At 58.0% G+C, this 22,092-nt stretch overlaps 1 protein-coding gene across 7 annotated transcripts in view; it reads left to right on the forward strand.

The window, feature by feature from the left end:
- LOC105485808 (kelch like family member 26) overlaps positions 1-16,992 on the forward strand; it is a 34,974-nt gene extending 17,982 nt beyond the window's left edge. The window contains exons 1-5 of one of the 7 annotated variants that reach the window (XM_071087552.1): positions 2,943-4,258; positions 5,806-5,903; positions 10,378-10,560; positions 14,133-15,710; positions 16,801-16,992. In XM_071087552.1, the coding sequence (XP_070943653.1) occupies positions 5,854-5,903; positions 10,378-10,560; positions 14,133-15,710; positions 16,801-16,852 (1,863 nt within the window). In that variant the 5' untranslated portion in view covers positions 2,943-4,258; positions 5,806-5,853 and the 3' untranslated portion in view covers positions 16,853-16,992. The other 6 variants (XM_071087553.1, XM_071087551.1, XM_071087554.1 and 3 more) reach the window with 6 other exon arrangements.
- Positions 16,993-22,092: the final 5,100 nt, after the last annotated feature.

Below are 22,092 nucleotides of genomic sequence, written 5' to 3' on the forward strand. Positions count from 1 at the left end.
CACCTGTCCACCCACCCACCCATCCATCCACCCATCCACCTGCGCTTCCATCAGTCCACTCTTCCATCCATCCATCCACCCACCCACCCACCCACCTACCCATCCATCCACCTACCCATCCATCCACCCATCCTCTTGCCCTTTCATCAGGCCACTCTTCCATCCATCTGCCCTTCCACCCACCCATCCACCCACCCACCCACCTACCCACTCTTCCATCTATCCACCCACCCATTCATCCACCCACCCACCTACCCACCCACCCACCCATCCATCTGCCTGTCTGTCTGTCACCCACCCACCAACCTACCCACTCTTCCATCTATCCACCCACCCATTCATCCACCCACCCACCCACCTACCCCCCCACCCACCTACCCCCCCACCCACCTACTCCCCCACCCATCCATCTGCCTGTCTGTCACCCACCCACCTGCCCTTCCATCCACTCATCCATTAACTCATCTACCTGCCCATCCAGCCACCCTTCCATCTACGCATCCACCCACCTACCACTATCCATCTACCAACCCACCCACCCATCCACCAATCCACTCATCCACCATCTGCCCACCCATCCATCCACCCATCCACCTGCCCATCCAGACACCCTTCCATCTACCCACCTATCACTATCCACCCACCAACCCACCATCCACCAATCCACTCATCTACCATCCACCGACCCATCCATCCACCCATCCACCAACCTATGCACCTGTCTATTCACCCATCCACCCATTCTTTCATCCATTTATTCACCCATCCATCCATCTACCCACCCAGCTATCCACCCATCCATTCATCTGTCCATCCAGCCATCCATTAACTCACCTATCAATCCAAACGCCCTTTCATCCACCCATCCATCCACCCACCCATCTCTCCACCCATCCATCTAGCCACCCATCCATCCACTCATCCATTCACCCCTCCATCCACCTACTCACCCATCCATTCACCCACCCATTTACCCATCCACCCACCGATTCACCCATCTACCCACCCATTCATCTGTCCATCCACCATTCGCCCATCCACCCACTCATTTACCCATCCATCTACCTGTCCTTTCACTTGACTGCTTGTCCACCTACCCAGCTGACAAGCATGACTGAGCTCCAGCCATATGCTAGGCATGGCGGTGAGCACCAGGACATTGCAGGAGACAGAACCCTGCCTGCCCAGCTTCCATGGGGTTCCCCTTTCAGTTGTGGGGAGACAGGCTGGAAACAGATGATGTGGCAGATGGAGTGAGGAGCAGGGAAGACCAAAACGGCCCAATTGGGGATCAGGGAGGTGGGGTGGCTGATGAGCTGTAGACCGAGGCTCTCCCAGCGGGACCTGGCAGGCACTGCCCCCTCATCTACAGAGTGGAGTTCCCTCTCTTGCAGGGTAGCTGAAGGACTAGTGGGGTAAATCCACATTCTTGCCTGGGGCCGGCCTTGAGAAGCCCGTCTTGCTCTTTCTGCTGTTCAGCTCCATGTCCATCCTCCCAGCTCAGGCAGAGCCTTGGCGAGGTGTCTCAGCCCTCTGAGCCTCAGTCTCCCCATCTGTGATGGTCACGATCAGAGGCCCACCCACCTGGGGCTGGGGAGAGACCAACCAGCACCCATGTGTTGGCTGAGGAAGGCCTCCTTTGGCCAAGCCTGGTGTCCCCCCTCTCTGTTTACTGTATAACTTTGGGTCAGTGGCTGAACTTGTCTGTGCCTCGATTTCCCCATCTGTAAGATGGGATGGTAGCAGTGCCCCTTCAGAGACTGCCTGCCAGAAGGTGGGCCAGGAGCCAAGATTGCACAGACTGGGTGTTCCCTTGGTCAGTGAAGGCTGTTCTGATGGGGACACCCCAGCATTGTCATCTGGACATGAGCCAGGATGGGAGGGGTGCTGTGGGGGCAGAGAGCTTGCAGCTGGTCAGGGAGGTGGGGTCTGAACACCCCCTTGTCTTCTGGGCCTTTGTCTGGATGGTGGGACTTCTTGTTGGCCTTGAGAAGTGGCTGGAGTTGGGCAAGGCCTGGATGAGGGGCGCTATGCATAGCATCTTCCTGTCCATCAGCCGCAGTCAGGGCCCCACACATCCTGGACTCCCGGTGGCATTGGTCAGAGGCTGGGATTAGGGCAGGAGATCACAGCCTGGCCTTGAGGGCACTGGGCTTATGGTGACCCCTGAGGAGCGGGTGAGAGGTGGCCACATCCATCCATCATCCACCCACCCATTCCTCCAGCCCACTTCCTCATCTAGAATGCCCCCATGCTCCTGAGATGACAGCTTGCAAAGCACTGCACCTCTGACCCCCTGTCTTCGGGAAGGTTTAAGCAAGGCTCAGGGAACGGGAGGCCACGCAGCTTGCCCTGGCTTCATAGTGGGGTTTGCGGGGGAACTGTAGGATGGGGGTGGGCGGGCCTTAGCCTTCTGCTCCCAGCTCTGTGGGCTTCACCTGTCAACCTGCAGAGCCTGAGAGGAGGGAGTGTCTCCTGCCACCTCACTGGGTCCTTGGGGTCATTGGTGGTGGTCCTTTCCAGTTGATCCTGGATTCCGAAACCTGCCTGCCTGCCCTCTCTGAGCCTTGGCGTCCCTGGCTGTCACTTGGGGGCTGTCTGGGGGTGCCAGGTGGTACAGTGGCCTCCTGCTAGGCACTCCCAGATGCCCTGTCTCCTGTCATTCTGTCCCCACCCAGCAGGCACAGACAGGCTGAAGCCAAGGACAGACAGGCAGGGAATGGCTCCGGATCAGGAGGCTGGGAGGAAGGGGAAGGCCAGGGCTCCTTCGCAGGAGTCAGAGGGCATCCATGCAGGACGCTGTGAGTTGGGCCAACAGGCGCAGCTCACGGCGAGCCCTGTCTGCCTCAGTGGCACGGGGCTTTTGGAGGAGGCTTGAGGGTGGGTGGGTGGGGAGGCTGCGAGGTTAGGGTGGCTCTGACCCTGCCTGGCCTGCCCAGCACGCCTGCCCTCCCAGCACAGAGGGGGAGTGCGGGGTTCCTGTTCGAAATGATTCGTGAGGATATCGGAGAAAACTAGCATGTCAAGCAGGAGGGAGACACAGACAGCTGCACCCTGGCGGCTCCTGAGCTGCAGTCTCTGTCTCCCTGTCTCTGAGTCTCTGTCCCTCTCTCCCTGGGTCTCTGTCTCCCTGTCTCTGGGTCTCTGTCCTTCTGTCCCTGGGTCTCTGTCTCTGGGTCTCTGTCCCTCTGTTTCTGCATCCCTGTCCCTCTGTCTCTGGGTCTCTGTCTCCCTGTCCCTGGGTCTCTGTCTCGCTGTCTCTGGGTCTGTGTCTCCCTGTCTCTGTCATGAGAGAAGGTATCAGTGTGGTTGGAGTCTTTGTCTCCCTGTCTCTGGGTCTGTGTCTCCCTGTCTCTGAGTCTCTGTGTCTCCGTCTCTGGGTCTCTGTCTCCCTGTCCCTGCGTCTGTGTCTCCGTCTGTGAGTCTCTGGATCTCTGTCTCCCTGTCTCAGAGTCTCTGTGTTTCTGAGTCTCTGTGTCTCCATATCTGGGTCTCTGTCTCCCTGTCTCTGTCTCTGGGTCTCTCTTTGTCTCTGTCACTGTGTCTCTGTCTCCATCTCTGTGTCTCTGTCCCTCTGTTTCTGAGTCTCTGTCTCCCCATCTCTGTTCCTCTGTTCCAGTCTCTGGGTCTGTCAGTGGCTGAGTGTCCTGGCCTGCTGGGACACTGCGGTGGGGCCCTGCACCCGCTCCTGGGCTCTCCCACTTGTCCATGCAGAAGCCATTATCTTTCCTCCACTCCCACAGGAACCCAGGGAGGCAGAGAACAGCAGGTGCCTTGGAAGGGACGGCCCCTTATCAGGAGGGATAACCCCAGGAAGTAGCCTTGGGCAGTCTGGGGGAGAAGCAGGGCGGGCCCAGCCTCAGGGGCCTCTGAACTGTCCCATGGGAAAGCTTGCTGACGTGAGTGTGGGGGCCGGAGTGTTTGAGGGCCAGCATGAGGTGCCGGAACCCAGCGACTCCATCCTGTGGGCTGGGAGCAGTCCCCAGTGCGGTGAAACATTGTGGTCACCATGGCAACAGTGCTGGGGGAGCTGCCTTTGTGGAACGGGTGGGACCCTGCCTCTCTGTACCTTTTACCCTCGAGGCACGTGCCCAAGAGCCAGTGAGGACTGTAGCTGCTGGTGGCCAGGGGTGGGGGGAGGGCAGGGGCACGCTGGGCCGAGGTGTTCTCATCTTGGAGAAGGATACTGAGCCTGTGACCTCCCCGGCTGCTGGGGATTTGCGAGGCTGCGTGTGAAGACCTGTGCCTGCTTGGTGAGGTCAGAGTGGGTGGGAAGGGTCATGGGAGAAGGCGTCAGTGTGGTTGGAGAGCAGGGTGGTGGCTGTGAGGCTGAGAGGTTGGTGGTGGGACTCCAGGCCCCCCACAGCTCTGGCACCCAAGCCCCATCCCACCTCCCACACTGCCAGGTTGCTGTCACCCCCACCCCTGCCACCATCTCTGCTTCCCTTCCTTTCACTGGCTCTCTGTTCCTCTCTCCCTATCTCTCTCTCTCTCTCTCTCTGGGTCTCTGTCTCCTCTCTGGGTCTCTCTCTCCCTCTCCCTCTCTCTGGGTCTCTATCTCCCTGTCTCTGGGTCTCTGTCTCCCTCTCTCTAGGTCTCTGTCTTCCTCTCTCTCTGGGTCTCTCTCTCCCCCTCTTGCTGGGTCTCTGTCTCCCTGTCTCTGGGTCTCTGTCTTCCTCTCTCTGGGTCTTTTTCTCCCCGTCTTGCTGGGTCTCTGTTTCTCCCTCTCTCTCTGGGTCTCTGTCTCCCTGTCTCTGGGTCTCTGTCTCTCTCTCCCTGTCTCTGTCTCCCTCTCTCTGGGTCTCTCTCTCCCTCTCCCTCTCTCTCCCTCCCCCTTTCTCTGGGTCTCTCTCTCCCCCTCCCTCTCTCTGGGTCTCTCTCTCCCCCTCCCTCTCTCTGGGTCTCTCTCTCCCTCTTCCTCTCTCTGGGTCTCTTTCTCCCTGTCTCCCTGTCTCTAGGTCTCTGTCTTCCTCTCTCTCTGGGTCTCTTTCTCCTCCTCTTGTTGGGCCTCTGTCTCTCCCTCTCCCTCTCTCTGGGTCTCTGTCCCCCTCTCTGTGGGTCTCTGTCTGTCTCCCTGTCTCTGGGTCCCTGTCCCCCTCTCTCTGGGTCTCTGTCTGTCTACCTTTCTCTGGGTCCCTGTTCCCCTCTGGGTCTCCGTACCCTCTAAGTCTCTGTCCCTTTATCTCTGAATCTATTTCTCTCTCTGGGTCTCTGTCCCCTTCTCTCCGGGTTCTGGTTTTCTTTCTCTGGGTCCCAGTTCCCCTCTGGATCTCTGTCCCCTCTCTCTAAGTCTCTGCCACTCTCTCTCCGAGCCTCTGTTTCCCTCTCTTGCTGGATCTCAGACAAAGCTCTCAGGATGGTCTTGGTCCAGTTGCCGACCTGGGACTGGCTGGGAGAGAGGCTAGAGAGTGGGCAGTGGCTTCTCAGCTGGCCCTGATGTCCCCTGCTGTCCCCTGAAGTACAGACTCTTCCCCACCCATGCACCGGGACCCTGGGGCGGCATCGCATCGGCCGGGGTGGGAGCCAACCAGCTGTGCTGCGCTGCTGCGCTCCTTCGAGCCACATGGACAATAAAACCAAAATTGGCTTTGAAAGTGGAAGTGCTCTCCTCATTGAGGGGAAGTGAGGGACTATGCGCGTCAGAACCGCCTGTCAGGGGCAATGCCGGCAGGCTCCGTTCTGGCCCAAGCACTGGGCTCCGCGTGGGGGTGGGAAAGGATTTTACAAAACCCCAAAGAAATGTTTCCATGAAATTCTTTCTTGTTCTTGCCTTTTTTTTTCTTTTCTGGACATTCCAATGAAAAGAACCGTTCTGGGGCTTTGGATCGCTCCTCGTGTATTGGGAAGCCGACCATGGAGATGAGGCCAGCCCGGGGCCAGAGGAGGGGCGCCTGCTCTGACAGGTGCGTGCCCCTCACTGTTGGCTCCCGAGGCAGCCCCCACCTCCCCCTGCTCCTAATCCTCCCACGAGGCTTCATCACTAGGGCGCCTGGCCGCAGCCCCTGCAACTCTGAGCTTCCTGTGACCTCCCCCGTGTGGCCATCCTGCCTCAGGCTGGGTTCCCCCAGAGCAGACTCTCAGGCAAGGGTTCGAGGGCCCCACGGAGGACCAGTGTGGGGAGGGAAGGAGCCTCCACAGAGTGTGTCAGTAGCAAGCACGTGGTCCCTGGGCAACCCTTGGAGATCTCGGGAATCCCATAACAGGCGGTCCACCTGGGGGAGTTTACCCTACCCGGGGTCCATGGACGTCAGCCCCAGCACACCCCTGCACCGGGACATCTGAGAGAAGCAGGGGTGGTGTCGCCAGGGCAGACCTGGGCGTGTCCTCGGGTCCAGCACAGGCCTGGGCCTGGCTAGGGTGCCCGATGACATTGCTCAGGGGATACAGCGGCAAGCGGGTGTCAGAATGGCCCCCAGCCTGGGCCAGGCCTGTAGCGGGGGCGTGTGGCCACTCAGAGGCCAGATTCGGGCAGAGGGTGCAGCCAGGGCGGGCAGCAATGGCCTCTTGAGACGGCCCTGGCCGGGGCTGCTGACGCATTGGCTCCGATGACTCACGTGCGGGTGACCGTGACTTGAGTGGCCGTCTGGAGACTCGGACCAGCTCAGGGCCACCGCCTTCCTGGGGGCCTGTGGCCCCGTCGTGCCGGCCGCCCCCTGTCTGGACCGGCCTGAGTAATGGGTCCTTCCCCTCCTCCCAGTGGCCGGCTGGAGAGGACCTTAGTCATCAGCCCTGGCCCCAGCCCTCCCTCCTCCTCCGCCTGCCCACCTCCGCCCAGGCTGCGTCTCGCTTCTCTGTCCAGGCTGGGGGACTCCTGCCCCTACTGGCCTCCTCCCTCCCTGAGTTCCCCAGGAGGGCCTGCAGCGGGGTGGGTTTGGCTTCATAGGGGCGGCAGTGAGGATGACGTCAGGGGCCTCAGGGACAGTTGTCCCATCCCTAAGATGAGAGGAAGGAAACAGCCATGTGGAACGCGTCAGGCATCACCAGGGCACGAGGAGGAGGCCTGGGGAGGACAAGCTGCTTCCTCCCCTCTTTGGTCCAGTGTGGGCCCTGCGCCCTGTAACCAGCAGTGAATGGGCCTCACCCTGCTTTCTGGGCCTGGGGTGTCCTAACTTCCAGATGGGAGCATCCAAATTCTCCGAGTGTGTAGTCGTCACGTGCTGGTGGCAGCCTGGGTCCCAGGGCTCTGCGTTTGCTCATCTCATCCTCCAGTGGCCCCGGGGCTAGGGAGCTGGATGGTCATTTGCCCCTGCTTTGTAGCTGAGGCCTGGGTGGTTGAGTGACTGCTGAGTTCCCACTACCCAGAGCTGGCTTGGCCCAGGCTGCTGGCCCCTGATGTCTGCTCTGAGATGCCCTGCCAGCCAGCTGAACTGATCTTGCCCTCTGGGTTCTGGGCACCCTCTCCGCTTGCTGGGGAACCCAGAGATCCCATGCTTGGAACACCGGCCCACCTCCCTGGTTTCCTGTTCCTCAGTCATCAGAACAGCAGGGGGCAGGGCAGCGGCCCCTCTCCTCCCCAGAGGGAGGTTCTCTCTGTCCAGCTTCTCAGTTCTCCAGGTATGTTCTGTGCACTCATGGGCAGATGCATATGTTTGGCACTTTGAGCCCAAATAGCATCCCACTGTGTGCACTCTGCCTCTTCCTTCCTCCTGCAGCCTTGACGTCATCCCCGGGATGCGACATCTTCCCAGGATGCGTTGGCCTCCTCACCCAGCTATAGGGCAGCCCTCTCTTGGAAGGTGCTGTGATTCTGCATATCTCCTCTAAGGGTGGTTAGCTTATTTCTCATCCGTGGCCCCTAGAGACTGTATTTGGGTAAGTTTCAGAAATGGAGTTGTTGGGTAAGGGACATGAACCTTTAGAGTATTGCTGGGTCTACCCAGCTGCCTTCCCGGGGGTCACCTTGCTTCATAAACCTCCCACGAGTGTGCTTCCCTGACTGCAAGCGAGGCTGACTCTTACATCCTTCCGGCCAGCTCTGCTTGCTTTCCTGGGAACCATCAGCCCACATTCTTTGTGAATCTTTCGATCTCACTCTGTCGCCCAGGCTGGAGTGCAGTGGCACAAACATGGCTCACTGCAGCCTCCACCTCCTGAGCTCAAGTGATCCTCCCACCTCAGCCTCCCAAGTAGCTGGGACCACAGGCTCACGCCAGCATGCCTGGCTCATTTGTATTGATTTCTTGATGCTCTTTATATATGGAGGAGCATGGTAAATATGCTCCTAAGGACTGAGTGGCCCCATGATGAACTTGCCCCAGTGTGATGCGTTTCCTCTGATGAAAATGTGCACATGCACACCTGCCTCCAAGGGCTTTAGAGGAGGCACAAGAAGTCCTCCCATCCCTCCCCCAAAATCTCCTTGAACGTTTAAGAAAAATCCAGAACAAAAGCAAAATGGCAAAGGCTGGCAAGGCCCATGCATACTTCTGGGAGACAAAAGTGTCCACAGAAAGACCGCAGGAGTCACCTGGAGCCCAATGGCACAACCCTTGCCACAGCTGCAACATGAAGCTGATTCTGGGTGATCTGACCTCTTTTGGTTCCCGTTGCCTGGACCACATGCCCATGAGGACGGGGCCTACTTTATCTCATTCACGCTGCATCCCTGCACGCATGGGCAGGGAAGAGGAGTTGGCAAAGCCAGTGAGGCAAGCTGGGGACAAGGAGAGACGTGGTCACCTTGAGGGTACTCAGAGGCACATGCAGGATGCGGCTTTGGCCCCAGGCAGCCTGGACACCTCTCGCGGGGTGTCGGTGAGAGGGCGTGGCATTCATGGGAAGCAACAAGACCCTGCCCCTGGAGATGTCCAGGCAGGTGCTGGACCCCTGTTGGGGGGGCTGGACAGGGGAGGGCAGCCCATGAGCCTGCGACATGTTCCTCACAAGCCTCGGAACTGTGGATCTGTCATGGGTCTAGGGAAAAAAGAGCCGAGGCTTGGCTCACCGCAGCAGCCTGGTTAAGTGCGATTGGGGCGGATGTGTGGGGAGGGGAGAAGGGAGGAGTAAAGGTGAGTGTCCCCTCCACTTGGCAGGGGAAAAGCCACGGGGACAAGCCAGAGTCTCAGGATGCATTTGGACCCCTTTCCTTCCCTGCCCTCGTCAGCTTTCAGAAGGCTGCACCCCCACCCTCCGTGGCAAACACCGCACCCCTGGCACCACAGCATTCCTGGCCAGCCCAGATGACCGTGGCATTGGGCTCTGAGTAGCATATGTCCTGCCTCCCCAGGGACTCAAAGGCTTTCCACTGAGCACAGGCCCCACACTGGGTCCTCCGTGCTGTGTCCCCACCTTCTAGGACATGGAGCGCCTTGCAGGCAGGGATAGGGCTTGGGCAACTTCTCTGCCTGCAGTGCCTTGCAGGCCTGTGGTCAGCGCCTGGCCCTTCAGCCCCTCTCCCCAGCAATTTGTCTTGGTCACCCACCCTTTCCCAAGGGTCTCTGGAAGGGTGGCCTGAGGGGGAGGTCAGAGCCCTCTGGTGGCAGCTGCTATGTTGACTGACTGCCCACTGCGCACCCTGTGTTTGACCTTGGCTCTTTAATGCCCACTGTGGTTTTGGGGCTGGCTGGCAGTGGGGCCAAGGAGCCTTCCGTCTCCTCCCGCTTTCTTGGAAAGATCAGTGCCCGCATTCCTGGCCCTCGCTTACGGGCAGGCGTGGGTCCCAGGAATGGGAGAGCAAATTCCAGAGGGCAGAGGCCACGAGGACACAGCAGGGTGCCTCAGCCCGGTGGGGGTGAGGGTCTTGGAGGGAACTGACCCTGGAGGTGGCACCAGGGTCCACCCCCTGTTGTGTTCTGAGGAAGAAGTGGTGCGTTAATGGCTCCTAAGCTATTCATTCATTGATCCGTTCAACAGTTTTCCCAAATGAAATTGCAAAGGGTTGGTGGGGCTGGAGAAGAGGGGACAAGGGGGCAGCAGGGGCAGTAGGGGCTGGACCACAGAGGGCTCGTATACTCTGGATTGCGAGGGGCTGTGGCGGGGCTTGCAGGGGACTCAAGAAGGCTCCCATGTGTCCTTTGGTTTTTTTATTGGAGTGAAATTCACATGGCATAAAACTGTCTTAAAGTGGACAATTCAGTGGCATTTAGTAGATTCACAGTGGTGTGCAAACACCGCCTCTATCTAGTTCCAGAACATTCTCATCCCTCCAAAAGGAGACCCCACCCCATCAGTAGTCACTCGCCCCTCCCCTCCCCCAGCCCTTGGTGGCACCATCTGCTTCCTGTCTCTGCCGATTTGCCTGTTCTGGGCATTTTGCGTCGGTGGAGTCATACGCAGTGCGGCCTTTTGTGTCTGGCTTCTTGCACTGAGTGTTGTGTTCAAGGTCGTAGTGTGTGTGTGAACCTTTGGGCTGTGTCCCCACCTCTGCTCTCCCCACAGCACGGCGGACAAGAACGGGGCCCACAAATGCACCTTCTCGGCGCCCAGCCACAGCACCAGCCTCCTGCAGGGCCTGGCCACCCTCCGCGCCCAGGGCCAGCTCCTCGATGTTGTGCTGACCATCAACAGAGAGGCCTTTCCTGCACACAAGGTTGTCCTGGCCGCCTGCAGCGACTACTTCAGGTAAGCGCTGGCCCTGGACAGCTGGAAGGGGTAGCTGCCTGTGGGGACAGGGACAGGGCAGATGGCACCCACTTTCTTTTTTTTTTTTTTCGAGACATAGTCTCGCTCTGTTGCCCAGGGTGGAGTGCAGTGATGCAATCTCGGCTCACTGCAAGCTCCACCTCCTGGGTTCACGCCATTCTCTTGCCTCAGCCTCCCGAGTAGCTGGGACTACAGGCGCCCGCCACCACGCCTGGCTAATTTTTTTGTATTTTTAGTAAAGACGGGGTTTCACCATGTTCGCCAGGATGGTCTCGATCTCCTGACCTCATGATCCGCCCGCCTCGGCCTCCCAAAGTGCTGGAATTACAGGCGTGAGTCACCGCGCCTGGCCTGATCTGTCTGTACTTGATGCCTGCTGTATGCCAGGCACTATTCTAGGCCTTGGGATCCAGCAGGGATGAGAGAGTGAAACGGGCACAAGCCCCTACCCTCAGGGCATCCCCTCAGGACACCTGGAGCAGGACAGCTGAGGGACTGGAGGGGCATCAAGGGCCGCAGGGACCCTGTGTCTGCCAACGCTGTGTCCCAGGCTGTGTCTGAGGCCCGAATGAGTTCTCCTGCCTGTCGCCCTGAGCTGTGGACACTTCCCCCATGTGACAGAAGAGGCCATGGCAGGCATGAGGGTCTGTCTGTCCCTGTGCCATGGCCGGGCCAGAAGTGAGAGCACCACAGAACGGGGCTGTGGGGCGGGGGGTGCATCTTCCTCACCAGCTGGGGGCTGTTGCAGGGCTGGGTGATCTCCCTCCCTGGGTGACCAGCAGGTGAGCCTCCTTCCTGCCAGGCAGTGACCCTGCCAGAGAGAGCTGGGCCGCCCTGGGGCGGTTCCCAGGCCCCAGCCCAGGTGTGCCACTCAGCCGCACGTTCCCCGAGGCCTGGGCCGCCTGCCCCATGGGCTCAATGAGGCTGTTGTGGGGGCCGCAGCAGCCGAGCCAACTGGGGCGCCGCTTCTATTTTTATTCTGGATTTGGGGACGGGTGGGCCAGCCCAGCCAGCCATGCCCTTTAAAGGCTCCCCTGTGCTGGCACTACAGCCAGCGAGACCTTAAAAGGCAAAGCTCCCTCCTGTCGCCCGCGACCGCCTCTGCCTTCATCATATCATGCCCAAGGGCCAGCGGGGACCCATGGGGACAAGTGGGGCAGGGTCTGGATTGCTGGCAGTGTAGTTCCTGCTCCTGGCCCGCTCAGAGATGCTGAAGAGCGGCTCGTTGGGCAGATGTCAGTGGGCAGCCCAGAGACAGCGCCCTGGTAGTGTCTTTGCCCCTGTAGCCCTGAACCTGGCTCACATGAGGCACAAGACTAGGGGACAGTCCTCTGTGGGTCAAAATGCACAAGGGATGTTCCGTCCTCCTCAGACAGCCATCAGGGGAGGTGCACCGACTGGAGTGAGAGTTGCTATGCCATGCCAGTGCACCCACTGGAAGGAACCACCCGTTCCCCTGGAGCTGGGATGCTCTCCCCTCTTCTGCTGGGGAACACCCTAAACGCTGTAGGGGAACTGTGACCTCGAGCCCTGTGCCTCCCCACTGCCCTCCCTCACGGGGGCCTGTGTCACCTCCCCCTCTCATGTTCTGCCTCCCAGAGCAGTACAAAGGCGGAGCTGGGTCTCAGTGGAGGCTGGGGACATAGCTGTTGGGTGGGAGGCACTTCCCCAACCACCTGAGCCTGTCTCTGGAGACAGCAGTCACCCCAGCACAGCCTCCTGGTGGGGGATCCATTCCTGGGGACCCTCATTACCTTCCCCTCTTCACATGATGGTTGTTGAGACTCGGGCTGGGCATGTCAGAGCTGCCTGCTTAGGTCAGTGAGCAGGTGAGGGCTGAACTGTGGTGCACGGCACCTCCAGAGCACTGGCCTTGCAGCTCCTGAGCTCAGGTGTCAGGTGGGGCTGCACATCTGTCCCCAGAGCCACAGGGTGTGTTCTCATCCTGCACTGCCATACCTGGCCCTTCCAACTGCCTCCCTGCTAGGCACATTGTGGTTGAGGCTGACCTGGGCCACTGCTCCTGCAGCTCCAACACGAGAGTCACGAACTAGTCATGAAGGGGCAGGGGCAGGGCTCCCTGCAGAGGGGCCAAGCAGGGAGTTGCTGTTTATAGGAAGATGCATGGCTTGGGTGGGATTCAAAACCTTTTTTTTTTTTTTTTCATGTTTTGTTTGTTTGAGACAGAGTTTTGCTCTTGTCGCCCAGGCTGGAGTGCAGAGGCATGATCTCAGCTCACTGCAACCTCCGCCTTCTGGGTTCACACAATTCTCCTGCCTCAGCCTCCCAAGTAGCTGGGTTTATAGGTGCCCACCACCATGCCTGGCTAATTTTTTGTATTTTTTGTATTTTTTTTTTTTTGAGACGGAGTCTCACGCTGTTGCCCAGGCTGGAGTGCAGTGGCGCGATCTCGGCTCACTGCAAGCTCCGCCTCCTGGGTTCACGCCATTCTCCTGCCTCAGCCTCCTGAGTAGCTAGGACTACAGGCGCCCGCCACCGCGCCCGGCTAATTTTTTGTATTTTTAGTAGAGACGGGGTTTCACTGTGGTCTCGATCTCCTGACCTTGTGATCCGCCCGCCTCGGCCTCCCAAAGTGCTGGGATTACAGGCTTGAGCCACCGTGCCCGGCCTTTTTTTTTTTTTTTTTTTGAGACGGAGTCTTGCTCTGTCGCCCAGGCTGGAGTGCAGTGGCCGGATCTCAGCTCACTGCAAGCTCCGCCTCCCGGGTTCACGCCATTCTCCGGCCTCAGCCTCCCGAGTAGCTGGGACTACAGGCGCCCGCCACCTCGCCCGGCTAGTTTTTTGTATTTCTTAATAGAGACGGGGTTTCACCGTGTTAGCCAGGATGGTTTCGATCTCCTGACCTCGTGATCCGCCCATCTCGGCCTCCCAAAGTGCTGGGATTACAGGCTTGAGCCACCGCGCCCGGCCAATTTTTTGTATTTTTAGTAGAAACAAGGTTTCACCCTGTTGGCCAAGCTGGTCTTGAACTCCTGACATCAGATGATCCACCCACCTCGGCCTCCCAAAGTGCTAGGATTACAGGCATGAGCCACTGCGCCCGGCCTTTGCATGTTTTTGTTTTTGTTTTTGTTTTTGTTTTTGTTTTTGAGACTGACTCTTGCTCTGTCTCCCAGGCTGGAGTACAGTGCCCTGATCTAGGCTCACTGCAAGCTCCGCCTCCTGGGTTCACACCATTCTCCTGTCTCAGCCTCGGGAGTAGCTGGGACTATAGGTGCCTGCCACCACGCCTGGCTAATTTTTTGTATTTTTGGTAGAGATGGGGTTTCACCTTGTTAGCCAGGATGATCTCGATCTCCTCACCTCATGATTCACCCGCCTCGGCCTCCCAAAGTGCTGGGATTACAGGCTTGAGTCACGGCGCCTGGCCCCTTTGCATGTTTTTAATGAGCAGTCCGCCTACTTTCCTCTTGCTGGCTGTGCCCTGCATTCTGTGTCCTGGGGCCACTGTTCCCCAGGCCAGATCATTCCTGGCTGGCCATAACGCCCCTCAGCCACTGTGAGCCACACACTGTGTTTCTGCCCTCCAGGGCCATGTTCACCGGCGGCATGCGGGAGGCAAGCCAGGATGTCATCGAGCTGAAGGGCGTGTCAGCCCGTGGCCTGCGGCACATCATCGACTTCGCCTACAGTGCCGAGGTGACCCTGGACCTGGACTGTGTGCAGGACGTGCTGGGCGCGGCTGTGTTCTTACAGATGCTGCCTGTGGTGGAGCTGTGCGAGGAGTTCCTGAAGGCGGCCATGAGCGTGGAGACCTGCCTCAACATTGGCCAGATGGCCACCACCTTCAGTCTGGCCTCGCTGCGGGAGTCAGTGGATGCCTTCACCTTCCGGCACTTCCTGCAGATCGCCGAGGAGGAGGACTTCCTGCGCCTGCCGCTGGAGCGCCTGGTCTTCTTCCTGCAGAGCAACCGGCTGCAAAGCTGCGCCGAGATCGACCTGTTTCGCGCGGCCGTCCGCTGGCTGCAGCATGACCCGGCCCGTCGGCCGCGCGCTAGCCATGTGCTCTGCCACATCCGCTTCCCGCTCATGCAGTCGTCTGAGCTGGTGGACAGCGTGCAGACGCTGGACATCATGGTGGAGGACGTGCTGTGCCGCCAGTACCTGCTGGAGGCCTTCAACTACCAGGTGCTGCCCTTCCGGCAGCACGAGATGCAGTCTCCACGCACCGCCGTGCGCTCGGATGTGCCCTCGCTGGTCACCTTCGGTGGCACACCCTACACCGACAGCGACCGCTCGGTCAGCAGCAAGGTCTACCAGCTGCCTGAGCCAGGCGCACGCCACTTCCGCGAGCTCACGGAGATGGAGGTAGGCTGCAGCCACACGTGCGTGGCTGTGCTGGACAATTTCGTGTACGTGGCCGGGGGCCAGCACCTGCAGTACCGCAGCGGCGAGGGCGCAGTGGACGCCTGCTACCGCTATGACCCCCACCTGAACCGCTGGCTGCGCCTGCAGGCCATGCAGGAGAGCCGCATCCAGTTCCAGCTGAACGTGCTGTGCGGCATGGTGTACGCCACTGGCGGCCGCAACCGCGCCGGCAGCCTGGCCTCCGTGGAGCGGTACTGCCCCCGGCGCAACGAGTGGGGCTACGCCTGCTCGCTGAAGCGCCGTACCTGGGGCCACGCTGGGGCCGCCTCAGGGGGCCGCCTCTACATCTCGGGTGGCTACGGGATCTCGGTGGAGGACAAGAAGGCCCTGCACTGCTACGACCCCGTGGCTGACCAGTGGGAGTTCAAGGCTCCCATGAGCGAGCCCCGCGTGCTGCACGCCATGGTGGGCGCCGGCGGCCGCATCTATGCCCTTGGGGGCCGCATGGACCACGTGGACCGCTGCTTCGACGTGCTGGCTGTGGAGTACTACGTGCCGGAGACGGACCAGTGGACCAGCGTCAGCCCCATGCGGGCTGGCCAGTCAGAGGCCGGTTGCTGCCTGCTGGAGAGGAAGATCTACATCGTAGGGGGCTACAACTGGCGGCTCAACAACGTCACGGGCATCGTACAGGTGTACAACACGGACACCGACGAGTGGGAGCGGGACCTGCACTTCCCGGAGTCCTTCGCGGGCATAGCCTGTGCCCCTGTCCTGCTGCCCCGGGCCGGGACCAGGAGGTAGCCCCCAAGACCCCTGGGACCCTGGCCTGACCGCATGTTGCCTCCAAGTGGGGCTTGGCGAGTGCACGTCTGCCTGAGAACCCCAGTGCCCCCCCTTCGCCCGGGCTGCCCTTGAGGGGCCTGCTGCGTTGTTAGGCCCCCCTCCCAGGGGTCCCTCCCTCCTTCCCAAAGCAGATCCTGGCTCTAAGTCCACCCGAGGGAGCCTGCCCGCAAAGCGTCAGACGTGGTGGTAGCAAATTTGTCCCCGGGGTGGTTTCCTCGCCTGCCCCCCACCCCTGAGTCCCCGCGGGCTGGCGGGTGGAATCTCAGGTCTCCAGGGGGTCCCTGTGCAGCTCCATCTCACTTCTCTGCCGCCTCCCAGCCCCACAGTTTCAGGCATTCAGATGTGAGCTCATCAACATTGAACCCAAAGTCAGTGGTATGTGACTCATCCTCCTTCCAAGTCTCCTGCGCGCGTGTTTTTAAAATAAACTCACCAGAAACCTCCATAACACACGGACCTCCAGGAGCAGTGAGAGGCAGCTTGGAAGCCCCTGGTTTGGAGAGGGTGGAGGATGAGGGCACGTGTCTGCCTCCCCTGGGGTACCCTCCTTCCCCCATTCCAAGCTGCTGAGGGGAGGCCCTGGTCATGCCTCAGTTTCTGTCTTCATCTGCTTTCCAGAGGAAAAACCATATCAACTCCTAGAAACGATCTTTACGGGCCTTGGACCTTCCATTTGGCACTAGGCATCTTGTGGGGCCTTAACTGGTTGAGACATCCTGGCCCTCTACATTTGCCCTGTTGGCTGGGCGGTCTCCTTCCCACAACTGGAGGGGGACGCTAACTTCAGAATCCCACAGTGTTGCTTCCCGCAGGTCTGGTGGGGTGTCTTTATTCTCCTCCCTCCTTTCCACCCCTTCACACCCCACCACTCCCCAACCTGCCCTGTTTTTGGGTCAACATTGCTACCGAGCCGGCAGTGAGGCCTTTCCCTTCAAGGGCTCTGTGGCATCTCTGGCCACATTTGTTTCAATGTGTGAACCTCTAAACCTTTTCTTTTTGATTGGTTTTACTTTTTTTTTTTTTTTTTTTTTTTTTTTTTTTAAGAAGCCAGCACTGCTGTCTCATAGATGGGATTTGTACTCTCGGGGCAACTTGAAGTGTCTCTCTCGCTGCTAACAGACGATTGATGTCTTGTCTCTGTGACCCACTCACCATGTAGAGAATTAACCTCCTATCTTAGCAGACGTCGTCTCCTAATATTTGCCTTTATTTAATAAAAATGTTATGGTGAAGAGATGGAGCCGGCCCAGCACTGAGCTTGTGCGGCTTGGGTTTGATTGGTCACAGATTCCTCGTGTGTCCTCCGCGTGTCTGGGGGCTCCTCTCCCCCGCCTCAGCCTTTTCCAGCCTTGCAGAGGAGTTGGCAGGGGGCTGGGCTTTGGCTCAGGGGTGCAGAGGCAGCAGGAAGTGTGACCAGGACTTTCACCCTGGCGTTTTTTGTTGTGTTTTTTTTGTTTTTGTTTTTCTTTTTGAGATGGAGCCTCGCTCTGTCACCCAGGCTGGAGTGCGGTGGTACAATCTCGGCTCACTGCAACCTCCACCTCCTGGGTTCAAGCGATTCACCTGCCTCAGCCTCCCAAGTAGCCAGGATTACAGACGCACACCACCACACCCGGCTAATTTTTGTATTTTTAGTGGAGACGGGGTTTCACCATGTTGGCCTGGCTGGCCTTGAACTCCTGACCTCAGGTGATCCGCCTGCCTCTGCCTCCTAAAGTGCTGGGATTACAGGCGTGAGCCACCATACCCAGCCCACCTTGGCACTTTGGAAGAGCCTTCAGCCCCCTATTCTCATCGTGGCCGGCCAAACTATGAACCGGGCTGCCCAGAGCAGGCCACTTACCAGTTGCAGGTTAGCAGAGAAAGCCTGATGTTCCCAGACGGCCTTCCTAGAGGGGAGGCCCTGGGATAGCCCACACACTTGGATGTGCATAAGTCGCTGCGCCCGCGTGCCTGGTGCTCCTGTGTGGCAGCCATCGGGGCTGGGGTAACACTAGAGGCTGAGGGGGTGGGCAGTGCTAAAATAAGAACATGGTTGGGAACCTAAAAGAAGCCCACACTGTCAGGGGCATCAAAATGAAAGCCGAGTTCCTCGGGACTTACCAGAACATTCCAGCCCCACCCCCGACCTGAGCTCCCTCAAAGAGAACCCTTCCCCACTGGAGGCATGGCCCCTTCAGGGGGCAGTGAGAAGCTTTGCCAGCTGCAAGTCCCCCAGATCAGCTCACACCTCAGAACATCTTGTCCCCAACGAGCTGGCAGGGGCGCCGGCCCAGGGCGGGGGTGCTGCTGTATCTAACCGGATCGATTGTGCATAACCATCTAGGCCGGTTCGTGGAATGTTCTTGGGGCCCCCTGCCCCTCCCTCAGCCTCCCCCCGCATCCCCCCAAGAAAGGAAAATTATTTTTCGTATTGTAAACTTTAAACACGAAAAAGCTGTTTTTAATTTAGCAGAAACTGGCTTGGATCTTCACTTTGTGAACGTTTATGTCCTTCAGAGAAAGGCAGAATACGCCTGCGCACACTCACACATACGCACACACCTGCACACGCATGCCGCAGCGCACACATTCACATGGCCGTGCTCGTGCACGCCTGCACATGCATGCTCGCCCATACTCACACACTGCAGCGTGTTCACATGCTCACCCGCACACGGTGAAACGCACACACATGTGCGCACACACACACACATCTGTGCATGCACCCCCGGAGCAGCGTAGCCCACTCTGCCTGGCGGCCCAGAGGGGTCTGGAACCCGGCACCGCCCCGAGCCTGGGGAAAGCCTGTCTACTTCCAGATGCCCTGCCTCCTCGCTGAGGCCTGGACGCCGGCCGCAGGAGCCTCCCTCGCACCTGGGCTCGGGCTGTGGGAAAACGCTGTCTCTCGGGACGGTCAGATGCAGGCCCGCAAGAGGGAGGCCAAGTGTGACTTCTGGGGCCTCTCAACAAGTGAGGGCCAAGGGGGCCTCTGGGGAGCCGTGTGAGGTGGGAATCCGCCCCGGACCTGGCCAGCTTGGAAACCCGCCCCTGGCTCCCTCTCCGAGGAAGCAGCTCCAGCTCGTCCGTTCTCACGGGCCCTGGAGATTCACTTTGCACGGTGCAGCCTCAGGCTCTGCTCTTCCTCGGGGCGCCCAGGCGTGGATCTCAGCAGCCCAGCGCCTAACACAGAGCCTGGCACAGACAGGGCATAGCTCGAATGTTTTCTGCACAAAGGAGAGGTGCTGGGGCGGGAAAGTGAGGGCGGCCTTCTTCACACCAGCGGCCATGGGCACCTTCTGTGTGCACACCCTGGGGGAAGGAGGACACCAAGCGGTGCTCCACCCCCAGCAAGGCCCCTGCTTCGTTCTCGTCTTCCTGTCGCTCTCATTCTGACGGCCAGCCGGGCAGCCATTCCTCCCTCCTCACCATCAGAACCCAGCAGCAATGTGCCCAGCCTCCGGAGTTAAGATTCAGCTGAGCCGTTCTTGGCAATGCCTTTTGCTGGGGTTGTTTGCAATCTGGGCATGTTTCCCAGCTCTGGCCAGCAAGCTTGAAGGGGTCGGGTGTTTCTGGACAAGGGAGAGAGAGGCCTTGTTGCCCCCTTCCCTCCCTTACTGCTTCTTATGAGGACACAATGCCAGGGGCTTCTGCAGCCATCTTGTGGCCAGGAGGAGCAAGTTAAGAGAGCACACTCAGGTTGGGCGCGGTGGCTCATGCCTGTAATCCCAGAGCTTCAGGAAGCCGAGGCAGGAGGATCGCTTGAGTCCAAGAGTTCAAGACCAGCCCTGAGTGACACAGTGAGAACTTATCGCTACAAAAAAAAGAAAAAAAGAAAAGAAAAAGCTGGTCAGGGTGGCACACACCTGTAGTCTCAGCTACTGGGGGAGGCCAAGGTGGGAAGATCACCTGAGCCCAGGAGTTCTAGGCTGCAAGGAGCTGTGATTGCAACACTGCACTCCAGCCTGTTTTTCTGAGCCTAGTTTTCCAGCCTTCTCATCACTTCTGTGAGCTACCAAACAATTTTTTGTGTTTCGTTTTTGAGATGGAGTCTCACTCTGTCGCCCAGCCTGGAGTGCGATGGCGCCATCTCAGTTCACTGCAACCTGTGCCTCCCGGGTTCAAGCGATTCTCCTGCCTCAGCCTCCTCCTGAGTAGCTGGGATTACAGGTGCACTCCACCACTCCCGGCTAATTTTTGTATTTTTGGTACAGATGAGGTTTCGCCATGTTGGCTAGGCTGGTCTTGAACTCCTGACCTCAAGTGATCTGCCTGCCTTGGTCTCTCAAAGTGCTGGGATTACAGGAGTGAGCCACCACGCCTGGCCTTTTTTTTTTTTTTTTTTTTAAATAGAGACAGTCTCACTATGTTGTCCAGGCTGGTTTTGAACTCTTGGGCTCAAGCAGCACTCCTGCCTTGGCCTCCCAAAGTGCTGGGATTATAGACATGAGCCACCGTGCCTAGCCAACCAACCAGTTTTGCAACACACACGTTGGCTATTTAAATTGTCCAGGCTGAATGCAGTGGCTCACACCTATAATCTCAGCGCTTTGGGAGGCTGAGGCGGGCAGATCACTTGAGGTCAGGAGTTCGAGACCAGCCTGGTCAACATGGTGAAACCCTGTCTCTACTAAAAATACAAAAATTAGCCAGGTGTGGTGATTCACGCCTGTAATCCTAGCTACTCGGGAGGCTGAGGCAGGAGAATTGCTTGAACCTGTGAGGTGGAGGTTGCAGTGAGCCAAGATTGAACCACTACACTCTAGCCCGGGCAACAGAGCAAGACTCCAAAATAAATAAATAAATAATATAAAATAAATAAATAGTCTAGAGTCAGTTTCTGTTGCTTACAAGTAAAAACCCTGACATGAGATGGGAAAACTCCAGCATCTGCCACATTTACGTTATAATTTTGGAACTGTTTGGTGACAAGCATATCTGGCCATTAGTGTTTTCTGCAGTGCAGACATTATTTCTCATAACGAGGAGACTGGAGGTCAGAGGTGCTGGGATGTTATGACTGGTGGCCCATGATTTCTGGGAGGGGGCATGACTATGCCTCTCTCTTTTTTTCTTTCTTTCTTTTTCCTTTTTTTGGTTTAGAGACTGTATTCCCAGCACTTTGGGAGGCTGAGGCAGGCAGATCTCTTGAGCCCAGGAGTTGGAGACCAGCAACACAACAAAACCCTGTCTCTACAAAAAAATAGAGAAATTAGCCTGGCATAGTGGCGTACACCTGTAGTCCCAGCTACACAGGAGGGTGAGGTGAGGATCGCTTGAGCCCCAGAGATCAAGCCTGCAATGAGCTGTGATTGTGCCACTGCACTCCAGCCTGGGTAACACAGTGAGACCCTGTCTCAAAACAAGAAAAAGAAAAAGAAAAAGAAATCCCAGCACTTTGGGAGGCCGAGACGGGCGGATCACGAGGTCAGGAGATCGAGACCATCCTGGCTAACACGGTGAAACCCCGTCTCTACTAAAAATACAAAAAACTAGCTGGGCGAGGTGGCGGGCGCCTGTAGTCCCAGCTACTCAGGAGGCTGAGGCAGGAGAATGGCGCAAACCCGGGAGGCGGAGCTTGCAGTGAGCTGAGATCCGGCCACTGCACTCCAGCCCGGGCTACAGAGCAAGACTCCGTCTCAAAAAAAAAAAAAAAAAAAAAATAAATAAATAAATAAATAAATAAAAATAATATTAAAAAAAAAAAAGAAAAAGAAAAAGAAAACAATGGTATCTAAGGGGTGAGGCAGCTAGGCCTTCAGCTGAAATTGTGCCAGAGGACAATCCTGCCACCACTGCAGAATGCAGACACCTCCGTTGGCACTGCCATCTGCCCTGGGCACTCAGCCACAGCTGCCCCTGGAAAACAGATGGCCCTGCCCTGATGCTGTTTCTCTGTAGCACTTGTGCCTGCATGGAAACATCCCGGTGGCCCAGCCAGTATCCCACGCCATTCCCCAGCTGTCCCAGGAATGGTGAAAGTGAGTACATTCATGTGTATTAGTCAGCCACTGCTGTGCAACAAACACCCCCAAGTCTCCATGGCATGCAACAATAAACGTTTGTTTTTCACATGTCTGTGAGTCAGCGGAGGTGGTGTCTGCTTTAGGCTGGCCTTGGCCGGGCAGCTCTGCTTCCAGGTGCAAGGATGCAGAGTGGTCCAGAGGCCCTGCTCCACAGGTTCTTGCCTCCTGCTGGAACAGCAGCTAGCCAGGGCACGTTTTCCTTCTGCAGGTGTCTGAGGACAAGTGGAATCACGTGAGGCCTCGTAGGGTCTCAATTCGGGACTCACACACTATCATATCTGCCCATAAGTCTTTTTTTTTTTTTTTTTTTTTTTTGAGATGGAGTCTTGCT

The sequence above is a fragment of the Macaca nemestrina genome, chromosome 20, assembly GCF_043159975.1.
Source record: "Macaca nemestrina isolate mMacNem1 chromosome 20, mMacNem.hap1, whole genome shotgun sequence".
Lineage (NCBI taxonomy): Eukaryota > Metazoa > Chordata > Mammalia > Primates > Cercopithecidae > Macaca > Macaca nemestrina.